We start from the raw sequence: 14,285 nt of genomic DNA, 5'->3' as shown, positions 1-14,285 counted from the left end.
TTTGACTGCTCCATTTTGGTTAATGGACAACAGATAAAAAGCTTGTTCATCACTCAGCAAGCCCCGGTATCAACATGGCAACTAACATGAGAGAGGGTTAATACTAGCTAGTTCATTGGTCAGTGGACTCGGACTCGACTCAATTTTTTTTAATGACTCGGACTTGACTCAGACTTGAACACTGGAGACTCAAGACTGGACTCAGACTTGAGGTTTAGTGACTCAACTACAACACTGGGTCATAGTAACCTCAAGGAAATTGAATCAAGCGCAATTGGACTTGGTTTTAAGTCTTTGAAGATGTTTCATCTCTCATCCAAGAGGCTTCATCAGTTCACTTCATCAGCTTGTCTGACAAGACTGGGCTAGTCTGACCAGCTGGTGTCAGTACCCAGGTACTAATGAAATTGACTTCAAAGACCATCACACCCTGGAGCACTAAAGAAACAATGACATCAGTGGCCTTGATAAGGACTCCACAGAGGTTAACTACAGTGGCGCTTGAAAGTTTGTGAACCCTTTAGAATTTTCTATATTTCTGCATGAATATTTCCTAAAACATCAGATTTTCACACAAGTACTAAAAGTAGATAAAGAGAACCCAGTTTATTTTTTTATTTACACTGATATTTTAACAAGATGCTTCTTCACCAAAGTGATTTTCAAGAAGTACACTTGTTACAGCATAAAAATGAAAGTTTAAGACAAAGTTTTGAATAGTCACTTGAAACAAAAGGTTTAAAATTAATATGACCTAAAACATCATCAGATTTTCACACAACTCCTAAAAGTAGATAAAGAGAACCCAGTTAAACAAATGAGACAAAAATATTATACTTGGTCATTTATTTATTGAGGAAAATGATCCAATATTACATATCTGTGAATGGCAAAAGTATGTGAACCTTTGCTTTTAGTATCTGGTGTGACCCCCTTGTGCAATAACTGCAACTAAATGTTTCTGGTAACTGTTGATCAGTCCTGCATACTGGCTTGGAGGAATTTTGGCCCATTCCTCTGTACAGAACAGCTTCAACTCTGGGACGTTGGTGGGTTTCCTCATATGAACTGCTCGCTTCAGGTCCTTCCACAACATTTCGATTGGATTAAGGTCAAGACTTTGACTTGGCCATTCAAAAACATTCACCTTATTCTTCTTTAAGCATTCTTTGGTAGAATGACTTGTGTGCTTAGGGTCGTTGTCTTGCTGCATGACCCACCTTCTCTTGAGATTCAGTTCATGGACAGATCTGACATTTTTCCTTTAGAATTCACTGGTATAATTCAGAATTCATTGTTCCATCAATGATGGCAAGCCATCCTGGCCCAGATGCAGCAAAACAGGCCCAAACTACCACCACCATGTTTCACAGATGGGATAAGGTTCTTGGCGGCACGGTAGTGTGGTGGTTAGCGCTGTCGCCTCACAGCAAGAAGGTCCGGGTTTGAGCCCCATGGCTAGTGAGGGCCTTTCTGTGTGGAGTTTGCATGTTCTCCCTGTGTCCATGTGGGTTTCCTCCGGGTGCTCCGGTTTCCCCCACAGTCCAAAGACATGCAGGTTAGGTTAACTGGTGACTCTAAATTGACCGTAGGTGTGAATGTGAGTGTGAATGGTTGTCTGTGTCTATGTGTCAGCCCTGCGATGACCTGGTGACTTGTCCAGGATGTACCCCGCCTTTCGCCCGTAGTCAGCTGGGATAGGCTCCAGCTTGCCTGCGACCCTGTAGAACAGGATAAAGCGGCTAGAGATAATGAGATGAGATGAGATAAGGTTCTTTTGCTGGAATGCAGTGTTTTCCTTTCTCCAAACATAACGCTTCTTATTTAAACCAAAAAGTTCTATTTTAGTCTCATCCGTCCACAAAACATTTTTCCAATAGCCTTCTGGCTTGTCCATATGACCAGATATCCTGACATTTTCCTTTAGAATTTGTTGGTATAATTCAGAATTCATTGTTCCATTAATGATGGCAAGCCATCCTAGCCCAGATGCAGCAAAACAGGCCCAAACCATGATACTACCACCACCATGTTTCACAGATGGGATAAGGTTCTTGTGCTGGAATGCAGTGTTTTCCTTTCTCCAAACATAACACTTCTCAAGGGTAACAATGGTTTTGAATTTCCTCCATTTGTACACAATCTGTCTGACTTTGGATTGGTGGAGTCCAAACTCTTAAGAGACGGTTTTGTAAGCTTTTCCAGCAAGATGAGTATCAACAAGTCTGTGAATATTCTCAGTCATCCAGGTCATAGTAACTATGGGTGGTAAAAGAGAGCAACTGGACTTGCTTGAAGATTCTTGAAGACGTTTCACCTCTCATCCGAAAGGCTTCTTCAGTTCTGTCTGACTGGTAGGGAGTATCAGATATTTATCCTCTCATGGATGAAAAGCTCATCTAAGGTGTCGTTGAGTCATCCTGTTGGTGTGGGTCACTGGGGGCTGAATGTGAATGGCCTCGAGAGTCGTTAGGGTGATCAATGGATTGCCCGTTAAGGTGATCAATGGAATGCTGATTCTCTCTGTCCTCCTGTGAGCCACTGAAAACAGCTGGGTTTTGGTGTGCATTCAGTTGTCTGGGAAGTGTGCCAAGGACTGCATTGTAGGTGGCTGATAAATTATGTCTTAGACCCCCACCTCTGTTCAATGATAGCCGTTCCAGGTTGACAAAAATGGCTTCTTTAACTCCTCGCTCATACCAACGATCCTCTTTGGCTAAAATGCATACGTTGGAATCCTGAAATGAGTGTCCTTTGTTGTTAAGATGAAGGTAGACAGCAGCGTCCTGGCCTGAGGAACTGGCTCTCCTGTGTTGAGCCATACACCTGTAAAGCGGTTGCTTGGTTTCACCAATATACGAGTCCGTGCATTCTTCACTGCACTGAATTGCATACACCACGTTGTCCTGTTTGTGTCTGGGTATTCTGTCCTTAGGGTGGACCAATTTCTGCTTCAGGGTGTTACTGGGTCTGAAATGTACCGGAATGTTGTGTTTGTAGAAGATCCTCCTGAGTTTCTCAGATAGACCAGAAATGTAGGGAATGACAATGTTCTTGCGTTTGTTCCTGTTATCCTCCTTGTCCGTTATGTTCCTTTTCCTGCTCTTGAAGAAAGACCAGTTGGGATACCCACAGTTCTGAAGTGCTTTCCTGATGTGATTCTGCTCCTTCTCTTTTCCTTCTACCGTTGTAGGGATGTTCTGAGCCCTGTGTTGCAAGGTCCTAATGACCCCCAATTTGTGTTCCAGTGGGTGGTGAGAATCGAAGAGTAGGTACTGGTCCGTGTGTGGGGGTTTCCGGTAGACCTCGATGCTAAGGCTTCTGTCTTGTCTAATGTGTACATCACAATCCAAGAAGGCTAGATTATTCCCACTTACGTCTTCCCGAGTGAAATTGATGTTGATATCCACTGCATTGATGTGTTTAGAGAAGGCTTCCACTTCATGGGCTTTGATTTTAACCCAGGTGTCATCCACGTATCTGAACCAGTGGCTGGGAGCAACTCCTGAAAAAGTGGTCAAAGCTTTATGTTCCACTTCCTCCATGTAAAGACTGGCCACAATAGGGGACACCGGTGAGCCCATGGCACATCCATGCTTCTGTCTGTAGAAACTTTCATTAAACTGGAAATAAGTGGTAGTCAGGCAGAGGTCAAGCAGGGTGCAAATCTGGTCCGTGGTGAGGTTCGTTCTATCCAGTAAGGTGTTGTTTTGAAGGAGTCATTTTCTAACAGATTCAACTGCTTCTGTGGTGGGAATGCAGGTGAAAAGAGAAGTGACATCATAAGAAACCATGGTTTCATCTAAGTCTAGTTTGAGGTCTGCAACTTTAGTAGCAAAATCTTGGGAATTTTTGACGTGATGTAGCGTATTCCCAACAAGAGGAGCCAGGATGGTGGCTAGGTGTTTGGCAATGTTATAGGTGACAGAGTTTATACTGATGATGATAGGTCTAAGTGGAGCTCCTTCCTCGTGAATCTTGGGGAGCCCGTATATGAGAGGAACGGCTTCCCCAGGGTATAGTCTGTAGTACAGAGATCAAATGATGGCTTGGTCCTTTTCTAGTTGTTGCAGGCAGCTAACAACTTTCTTTTTGTAACAACTGGTGGGATCCCGCCTCAAGGTTTCATAGGTGGTTGTGTCGCTGAGGAGACGTCATCTTTGAGTGGTAGTCCACTGTGTTTAGCACTACTGTGCATCTCCCTTTGTCAGCAGGAAGGATGGTGATGTTCCAGTCTCTTTGAAGCAATGTAAGAGCCCTCCTTTCTTGGATAGTGAGGTTGGAGGGGGGTGCTTTCGCACTGGCAAAAGCAGCTGATACCTTCAGTCTAAGTTGTTCTGCCTCTGTGTTGGTCAGATTGTTGTTTCTGATGGCTGACTCTGTGGCTGTGATGAGGTCTACCACTGGTATCTGCTCTGGTGAAACTGCAAAGTTTAGTCCCTTGGATAAAACATCTTTCTCTGGTTGGGTGAGTACCCTGTTGGATAAGTTCTTCACCCATTTCTCTTCTATGTCCAGTTGTGTAGCCTGGCTAGATTTCTTCCTCCAAGTCAGCACTTCTGTCTTGCTGGAGGAGGTGGTTTTAGACAGCAATGTTTGAAATTTGCGCATCTGTCGTTCCTTGCCTTTGGTATGTTGTGAAATCTGTGCCTTCTCAGTGAACCTCGTTCCAAAACTTCACTGGGAAGAAGTACTGTCAACTCTTCAAACATCAGTTCAGTCTTGTTCTGGAGAGCATCGATGGTGAAATGTACTTGTCTCACTCTCTCAGTGAGAAGCTGCTTCTGGGCTTTTTGGAGGATTATTTCAGCTCTGTGCCCTTTGACGGTTGAATACAGGCGTAGGCTAGTGGGGATAATGTTGGATTGTCGGCATCTTAGGTTGAAACGCAGGTGGTTTCTGTAGTCTGCCAGTTTTCTGGAAGGCCTCTCATACTTGAACAGAATCTTCAAGCAAGTCCAGTTGCTCTCTTTTACCACCCAAAGTTTACTATGACCTGGATGACTGAGAATGTTCACAGACATTCATGAGTGAAATATTCTCTTGACAAATGACATGAGGTTCCAGGCTTGCTTACTGCATTAACTGAAAAGGGAACATGAATAACTTTGCATAACTAACCTGTATGTAATGGAGGTATTGCTCCACACTGGTGCACTCTGGGATGCTATAGCCTTTGTAGAACTGGAAGTCAGGGCTTAGCATATTCTCGCCAAACCAAACCTTAGCGAAGGTGTTCAGCAGACGTTTGTCGTAGTCATCCGTCACCTTGCCACCATACTGGATCTCACCAATCATGTAACGCACTGTGGTCCACGACACTCCCTGAGAACAAAGTAACAATGGGCAACAATAACTGAGTGAAAAGTAATAATTTCCCATCAGGTGCTATAGTGTCAGTTAAAAACATCCCAAATATCCAAAATAATGTTTACTAACTTACTTTTGCTTGCAATTGTGCATGTAAGTAGTGGTTGTGTTGTGGGTGATTTTTCTCAAACCATCAAAATATGAATGTAAAATAACAGTGTTATTTTATTTCACTCTTTAAATGATAACAGCAAATGCCTATTTAGTATATCATATTCAAACCAATTATACTGTGGCAAGTAACAGTTTAAAGGAATGCACTCATTATTTTGAGTTACAGTGTCACATATTACTTATTTTACATATATATATATATATATATATATATATATATATATATATATATATATATATATATATATATGATGAGTAGCATGCTATAGATGCACAATGGTGTAACATAGGGAAAAAAATAAAAAAAAATTCAGATTTTGATTTTATGTACTGAAATAACTATTAGGCACAATTTTTACAATATCTATATAAATTAGTTGTTTTTACCCATTTTAACCTTGAAATCAGCATTTTAATGATTACCCATAATGCATTGTTTATCGCGCTAAAACAAGCAAAAACGTCATAAGACAGTGGAAATACTACCTTTACGTGGAGTCTTTCTCGATCGCACGTGCCTAGAAGCGTACCTTCTAGAACATTCCTGGGTGGTCACGGACTGTCACGTAGCCTAGTTCAATTGTGAAACTCGCTAGGATGGAGTATTTTCGCGAGTTTAGTGGCAAACTTTTGCGCCGCAATTTCTCTATTCTCGAAATTTGTAACCTGAAACCCTACAAGAAATGTTTCATAATGTTTGGGATTTTGAAAAATGCTTAAAAGTTAATACAGTTTATTTCACTGTATTTTTCCGTGAAACTTGGCATAAATCATCCTTAAGTGATGACATTGTTATTTTGGTATGGGTCACGGAGTTAGTTGGAAGCGGGAGAAATGAGAATTTCTCAACTACAGCAGCACTTCTCACCATAGATGGCTGGCGTGTTTCACAGCGTTTGGGATTTACTAAATCGACTAAATCTCTAGATCTACTGAAGCTACGAGGATATAAATCACCAGGATTCTAATTTACTGGGTGAGAAGTATTATATATATTTTTGAAAGGTTTATTCATGCTACAAGTCCATGAAAGTTGGAATTGTTCGTGAAGGGGTTAGTTAGATTTTGATAGCGTGACGCACACAACAAGCAAAAGAAAAAACAAATTTTCTTCCGAATTTCCTTGCTTTATCAAAATTATTTTTTGATACATTAAAAGACTGTGTTTATAATATTTAAGCGATTTTTTATTATAGAGAATATTTGATCAAAACTTTCAAAACAGCATTCAAAGTGATTTTTCACGGGTGTAAATGTTACGCGTGACGTCCATAATTACGTTAAATTTTAAGAACTAAAATTCTGTTAAAAATTCTAGATTTGTGCTATCATTCTGGGATTTTGCTGAATAATACTTTAGGGAGTTATCTTACAATGCTGAAAATTCAATGAGTTTTGGTGAAATTCTAGAAAAGTTATTTACATTTTAACACGCCTGATAGCGATTGTGCTCACACAGCGTGCTACTCATAATATATATATATATATATATATATATATATATATATATATATATATATATATATATAAAATATTTCCAGTGGAAACGGGCTTCCACAAATTTAATACCTGCATTTTGTTTGTTTTAATTTGAACACCCAAGTGTTATTCAAGTTGTTGTAAATCACATTTCAGATCCAGTTAACCTGTTTACTTTGAGCTGTAGAAATTCCATAAATTGCATTTAAGGCAAACATGGAAAACAGACAGGATGTGTTGTTACACTCAGTTGAAAGATGCACAGTTTATGCAGTATCAAGTAAGAGACATGCGAGTATGTAGGTCTTTAGGTGCAGTCAACTGTATAAGAATTTCGGCTTTTTATGGATATATTATATTATATATAATATCCATATTATAACCATATTATACATGGTTGATGTTTAAAAATTTTCAGCAAAAGAACAACAGCTTTTTAATGGCTCAGCTTTTTCATAGGAGGAGTTGGATCCAACATGATTGGATAAATGAAACATTGTTCTAGCAATGTCCCACTTAAAAAAATTACCTAATACTTGCTTAGTTTCAGAAGTATGGCAGAAGACTGCAGATCAGTTTAGATAAGCCATCTCACCCTCTTAATATCCATGTCATCCAGGTGGTTTTGCACAAACTGGACAGTGGAGTTGAAGTCAGCCTGGTTGAACTCGTATGGGATGTTCCAGCCCAGCGGGCCGTACTTGCGCCGTTCCTGGACAGTTGAGTGCAGGAAGGCTACACTGTACAGCATTGGCTGCCACTGTGGCATATTACTCACTTCTAGCAGGTCTTGGCTAATCCCTAAGAGTCAGAGAGAGAGAGATATTCACCTGCTTGATTGACACAGGAGGTTAAAAAAAAAGTGACATTTCAGATCAAATTTGGGGCTCAAGCTACGTAGACATTCTTGACAGCACCCCAATACTGTGTCATGTGGTAAATTTGTGAATTTTACAGCTGAGTGAACTCAAGAGCTGAAGTCTTTTTATCAGTGCATAAATAAAAATGTGCTCATGATTCTCTGTCCGTAAGTGACAACAGCCAGCACTCAGAATAAACAATATTCTCAGTCACAGTGGGGAACAAACAGATTAAGTCAAATAAAGATTTTTTTCTGAGAATGAAGGTCAACCTCCAACATTTCAACCTTAAGTGCTGTATTTGGTAAAACAGTGTTAGTCTTACCGATCCCAGTGGGTTTTGTTTTAATTGTCTGAGGTTGGAAAAGTAGGTCAGAAAATTTTTTGGGTTGCAAATGTACAATACTATTTTGCTTTTGAATCAAAGTCAGTCATGACTATAATTTTGCATGTCCTAGCTAGCAATGTTGCTTTTAATTCTTTGTCAGTAATCGTGCGGTTGGACTGATGTACAACCCCGATTCCAAAAAAGTTGGGACAAAGTACAAATTGTAAATAAAAATGGAATGCAATGATGTGGAAGTTTCAAAATTCCATATTTTATTCAGAACAGAACATAGATGATATATCAAATGTTTAAACTGAGAAAATGTATCATTTAAGGAGAAAAATTAGGTGATTTTTAAATTTCATGACAACAACACATCTCAAAAAAGTTGGGACAAGGCCATGTTTCCCACTGTGAGACATCCCCTTTTCTCTTTACAACAGTCTGTAAACGTCTGGGGACTGAGGAGACAAGTTGCTCAAGTTTAGGGATAGGAATGTTAACCCATTCTTGTCTAATGTAGGATTCTAGTTGCTCAACTGTCTTAGGTCTTTTTTGTCGAATCTTCTGTTTTATGATGCGCCAAATGTTTTCTATGGGTGAAAGATCCGGACTGAAGGCTGGCTGGTTCAGTACCCAGACCCTTCTTCTACGCAGCCATGATGCTGTAATTGATGCAGTATGTGGTTTGGCATTGTCATGTTGGAAAATGCAAGGTCTTCCCTGAAAGAGACGTTGTCTGGATGGGAGCATATGTTGCTCTAGAACCTGGATATACCTTTCAGCATTGATGGTGTCTTTCCAGATGTGTAAGCTGCCCATGCCACACGCACTAATGCAACCCCATACCATCAGAGATGCAGGCTTCTGAACTGAGCGCTGATAACAACTTGGGTCGTCCTTCTCCTCTTTAGTCCGAATGACACGGCATCCCTGATTTCCATAAAGAACTTCAAATTTTGATTCGTCTGACCACAGAACAGTTTTTCACTTTGCCACAGTCCATTTTAAATGAGCCTTGGCCCAGAGAAGATGTCTGCACTTCTGGATCATGTTTAGATACGGCTTCTTCTTTGAACTATAGAGTTTTAGCTGGCAACAGCGGATGGCACAGTGAATTGTGTTCACAGATAATGTTCTCTGGAAATATTCCTGAGCCCATTTTGTGATTTCCAATACAGAAGCATGCCTGTATATAATGCAGTGCCGTCTAAGGGCCCGAAGATAACGGGCACCCAGTATGGTTGTCCGGCCTTGACCCTTACACCAGATTCTCTTAATCTTTTGATGATATTATGCACTGTAGATGATGATATGTTCAAACTCCTTGCAATTTTACACTGTCGAACTGCTTTTTGATATTGCTTTCTTGATATTTGTCGGTGCAGAATTAGGGGGATTGGTGATCCTCTTCCCATCTTTACTTCTGAGAGCCGCTGCCACTCCAAGATGCTCTTTTTATACCCAGTCATGTTAATGACCTATTGCCAATTGACCTAATAAGTTGCAATTTGGTCCTCCAGCTGTTCCTTTTTTGTACCTTTAACTTTTCCAGCCTCTTATTGCCCCTGTCCCAACTTTTTTGAGATGTGTTGCTGTCATGAAATTTCAAATGAGCCAATATTTGGCATGAAATTTCAAAATGTCTCACTTTCGACATTTGATATGTTGTCTATGTTCTATTGTGAATACAATATCAGTTTTTGAGATTTGTAAATTATTGCATTCCATTTTTATTTACAATTTGTACTTTGTCCCAACTTTTTTGGAATCGGGGTTGTAAGTGCCAGGAGTTTATTTACAAGCATGCAACAGTACAAAACCATAAGGCAAAAGCAGAGTGGTAAATCAGTTGAGGGTCGTACAAGGCGTGAACAGAGTAATGGAGGCAAAGGCAAAATCCATATACAGAAAGCAGAGTCAAGAATCAGAGTAGCTACATAGAATACAAGGCTTGGTAAATGTGAGATACTGGGTACAATGAGTATACTTTGCAAAGTCTGTGTGCGTGTAGAGTCCTTATATGCATGTGCCGTGACTGTGCTCTGATCAGGAACAGGTGCCTCATAATTAGTCCTCGTGGTGTATTGTTCGCGTGGTAGTCTTGGGCTCATTCAGAGCACAAATGCACGTGGACGTGATCATCTTTGTAGAGACAATTTTAAAAATGGAATATAAACTGCTGGGAACGTCATTCATTTCCTCAGATTTATTTGTCTCATCTCATCTCATTATTTCTAGCCGCTTTATCCTGTTCTACAGGATCGCAGGCAAGCTGGAGCCTATCCCAGCTGACTACGGGCGAAAGGCAGAGTACACCATGGACAAGTCGCCAGGTCATCACAGGGCTGACACATAGACACAGACAACCATTCACACTCACATTCACACCTACAGTCAGTTTAGAGTCACCAGTTAACCTAACCTGCATGTCTTTGGACTGTGGGGGAAACCGGAGCATCCGGAGGAAACCCACGCGGACACGGGGAGAACATGCAAACTCCGCACAGAAAGGCCCTCGCCGGCCACGGGGCTCGAACCCGGACCTTCTTGCTGTGAGGCGACAGCGCTAACCACTACACCACCGTGCCGCCCAGATTTATTTGTTAATTACTAAAAAATAGGAATGTACTTATAATATCCATGATTAAAAAAGAAAAAAAAACATATTGATGCAGTAACCAAATGTTCAAGAAATTCAACATATTGAGAAATGAAAAATGCCATCAGAAAATTTGTATATATTGAATTCATGGCAAAAAAAAAAATGCGTAAAAGATGAAGCCAAATAAAACTGAGAAAATAAAAAAAAATATTAGTAGGGTGCTCTCAAGCACAGTAATAAAAAAATACTAATCATTTCATTAAGAAGTGTCTGTCTGTCCCTTCACTCTAACCTCCATAGGTTCTCTTGAGTCCTGCTTTGAGACCCTGTGGTGGTTCACTGGTGAATTTGATGCCCATCTGCAGTAGCGTAATGGGGAAGTGGCGGTGCTCCTCAGTGGTTATCCACAGGCGAAAGCTTTCGTGAATGCTATCTGTCTCTGTCAGCGTGTCCATCAGCTCATCCATGAAGTCCAGCCCCAGGTGGCAGTTCTGCAGCAGAGCCCAGCCACCCTGTGTGTGTTTGTGTAACAGGGGGAAGCATATATATGAGAAACACCCATATAATTTTTTCCTTCTCTCTTTTGAAATTAATAAGACAAAAAAATTCAGCTTGTGACATATGGCAGGTGGAGGGCATAGTTGAGCACCAGCTGTGAAAAGGAGGAAGAGTCAGAGAGAGTGAGCAGGTAATGAATGATGGTCTACAACTGTGCATGGTTTCCAGCAGCCTATTTATGTGTTTTTCTTCTTCAGTACACTGCCAAATGCGAGAAAGACAAGGAGTTGATTCGTTTCAGCACTGAAGCAGAAAATTAGCCCAACAGCAGGACAGAAAATTTGATGTAATTTTGATTTTGGTGTGTGTGTGCATGCGTGCGTGTGCGCGCACACTCAAGACTGCCAAAAGGGATCTACTAGTAAAAATATCAGCTCTATTCTCTCCATACCCTGCCTCCTGCACCTTCATTCCCCACCCTATCAACCAGGGTTATCACATTGGTGCCAAAACCTGGATTTGAGGACTGATACACCACCATGGAATTGACTTCCTATTCACAGCCAGCACTTGACCATGCTTTCGCTGCCACATCATGTTATTGAGAAACCAGAAAGCCCTCTGTACTGAACATTTTTCCATGACAGAAAATGTACACACAGAAAACATAATTAAAAAAACCCCACATTTTTATCTATTTATGTGAAGTGTCCACCATGTGTGTATGTTGTTACTACAGAAACAATAACATATTAGAACAAGTGCATAAATATAAATATTTCAGACAGAAATATTTTCTGAAAGGCTGAGCGATAGAAAACTAATCAATTCATTCTGGCCAGTAAGTTTGAGAATTAAATAGTGGTATCAAATTAAATAAACATGCATTTGCTGCCCTTACTTTTGCCATGGCATGCTGCAACAGTTTGCGAGCATGAACTTCCTGTCCCTGCCCCATGGAGACGTAACGCGTCTCGATCTTGTGCCTCTTGCCCAGGGCGATGATGGAGTCAGTGGGGTCTGAACCCATAGACAAAAAGCAGATGAGGGGTGTGCGGGGGTCCGACTCCTCCCATGTTCTCTCCAGGTCTAGAATCACACTCTCGGCATATTTCTCCCCCAAAGACTCTGCAATATATTTACGGGCCTGGAGAATAATTGGAAGAACGAGAAAATCTAAATTGGCACATTCAGTGTTCGAAATTGAATGGAACTTTGACAGTTGATGCCTTTTAGAATAAGTCTTTATAAATGTTCATGTAGGTTTGGATCAGTAACCTTATGAACACTCCTCATACAAAAAGTAGCTTTTTATATTTATTTCATTTATATATTTATGTTGATTAGGACACAAGCCACTGAATCAGCTATAAATCAAATCAATGCTCCAAATGTTACCATGTTGGAATGTAATTATGACAACAAAAATAAATAATGTTTAGCTAAACTTTTCTTACAGTTTATATAGTACTTACTGTGCTGTCAAGCAAAAAGGAAGAATCATTTCATGAATTTGCTCAGAAAGGATGTGTTTATATACAGTGGTACATGAAAACGTTTTTAATTGAAAGCAACAAGAATAGAGTCAGATAACGTCCTCTGATTTGTAACCATAGCAACAAGAGTTCTATTTTCATATTGTTGAGTTAGGAAGAAACAAAGCATGCGGTAATCAAAGCTTCAGGTTTTTAAAAGCTCAAAAATCACCATGGTGTATGAGAGATGATAACCACTGAAAGGTCTTGCTACAAAAAACAAAAACTATCCAAATCTATACATAAATGTTTAAAAAGTCTAGTCAATAAATATGTAAGAAGCATGCATGTAATGAGCATATGTAACCTCTGCAATGGTTCTATCTGGACACCAGGAGCGAATGAAAAGCAGACGGCTGAAGCACTCGAGTGATTTGTCATAGGCATTGGGGGTCGGCTCCTCCTCTGGGGCTTCCTTATCGAACCAGCTCTTCCACTGCTTCTCATGACGGCCAACCTGGATATGGGCACACACACACACACACACAAAATGCTTCATGCCATATATACTCAAACAAATAACTGACAGTGTTTTGCAAATGGAAGGGTTCACATGTTTACCATCTAGAGATGTGGCAAAAAATGAAAGGAACTGGCAAAAACACAGACATTTGTTTTTGTGACATTTCAGGATGTACCCACTTATAGGACTGCACACATGTAGGGGAGAGCAGAGCAGGGGGAGACCTGGGACAGTTTGTATTCCCATAAATTATTTTCAATCAGGTTTTAGATTATATGAGAAGTTGGACGTTGCCCCTCAGAGTAACCTACTTCCTTTGGGGGTGGAGAGAGTTGGGGCACTTCATGTTAGTTTTTTTTCTTGTATTTTACAAATATAAAATTGGTTCGAAAATTTTGTTAAAATGTGCGCATGTACTTGCATGTACCTTATTTCATTCCTTCTTGAGAATGGAACTGTTTTGTCTTGGTAGGTTTTGGTTAAACTGATATTGTTTTGATAGCTATCCCAGCATTGTGTTCAACAAGTTCATATGTTACAGGTTTTGATTATCCAACCCCGATTCCAATAAAGTTGGGACACTGTGTAAACTGTAAATAAAAACAGAATGTGATAATTTGAAAATCATGGAAACCCTATGTTTCATTGAAAATAGTACAAAGACAACATATCAGATGTTGAAATTGAGAAGTGTTATTGTTTTTTGAAAAATATATGCTCGCTTTGAATTTGATGTCAGCAACACATTTCAAAAAAGTTGGGATAGGGGCACTGTGCTGCATCACCTCTTCCAATTGCTGGAGTTTTGAAAGAGAAATGTCCCATTCTTGCCTGATAACACAATTTCAGTTGCTCAACAGTTTGAGGTCTCCTTTCTTGTATTTTGTGCTTCATAAAGCACCAAATGTTTTAAAATGGGAGACAGGTCTGGACTACAGGCAGGCCAATTTAGTACCCGAACACTCTTACGATGGCACCATGCAGTTTTAATATGTGCAGAAAGTGGTTTGGCATTGTCTTGCTGAAAGAAGGA

General features: G+C 40.3%; 1 protein-coding gene across 1 annotated transcript in view; it reads right to left on the bottom strand.

Annotated features, from left to right (window-relative positions):
- LOC132886222 (dynein axonemal heavy chain 5-like) overlaps positions 1 to 14,285 on the bottom strand; it is a 768,703-nt gene that overhangs the window by 40,313 nt on the left and 714,105 nt on the right. Inside the window, exons 71-75 of the mRNA XM_060920790.1 lie at positions 13,097 to 13,246; positions 12,156 to 12,401; positions 11,049 to 11,268; positions 7,559 to 7,764; positions 5,122 to 5,325 (exon numbers count right to left, since the gene is read on the bottom strand). Of these exons, the coding sequence (XP_060776773.1) occupies positions 5,122 to 5,325; positions 7,559 to 7,764; positions 11,049 to 11,268; positions 12,156 to 12,401; positions 13,097 to 13,246 (1,026 nt within the window). The remainder of the gene's footprint in view (positions 1 to 5,121; positions 5,326 to 7,558; positions 7,765 to 11,048; positions 11,269 to 12,155; positions 12,402 to 13,096; positions 13,247 to 14,285) is intronic.

Source organism: Neoarius graeffei, chromosome 5 (assembly GCF_027579695.1).
Source record: "Neoarius graeffei isolate fNeoGra1 chromosome 5, fNeoGra1.pri, whole genome shotgun sequence".
Classification (NCBI taxonomy): domain Eukaryota; kingdom Metazoa; phylum Chordata; class Actinopteri; order Siluriformes; family Ariidae; genus Neoarius; species Neoarius graeffei.
This window is presented reverse-complemented; position numbering and strand designations above follow the sequence as displayed.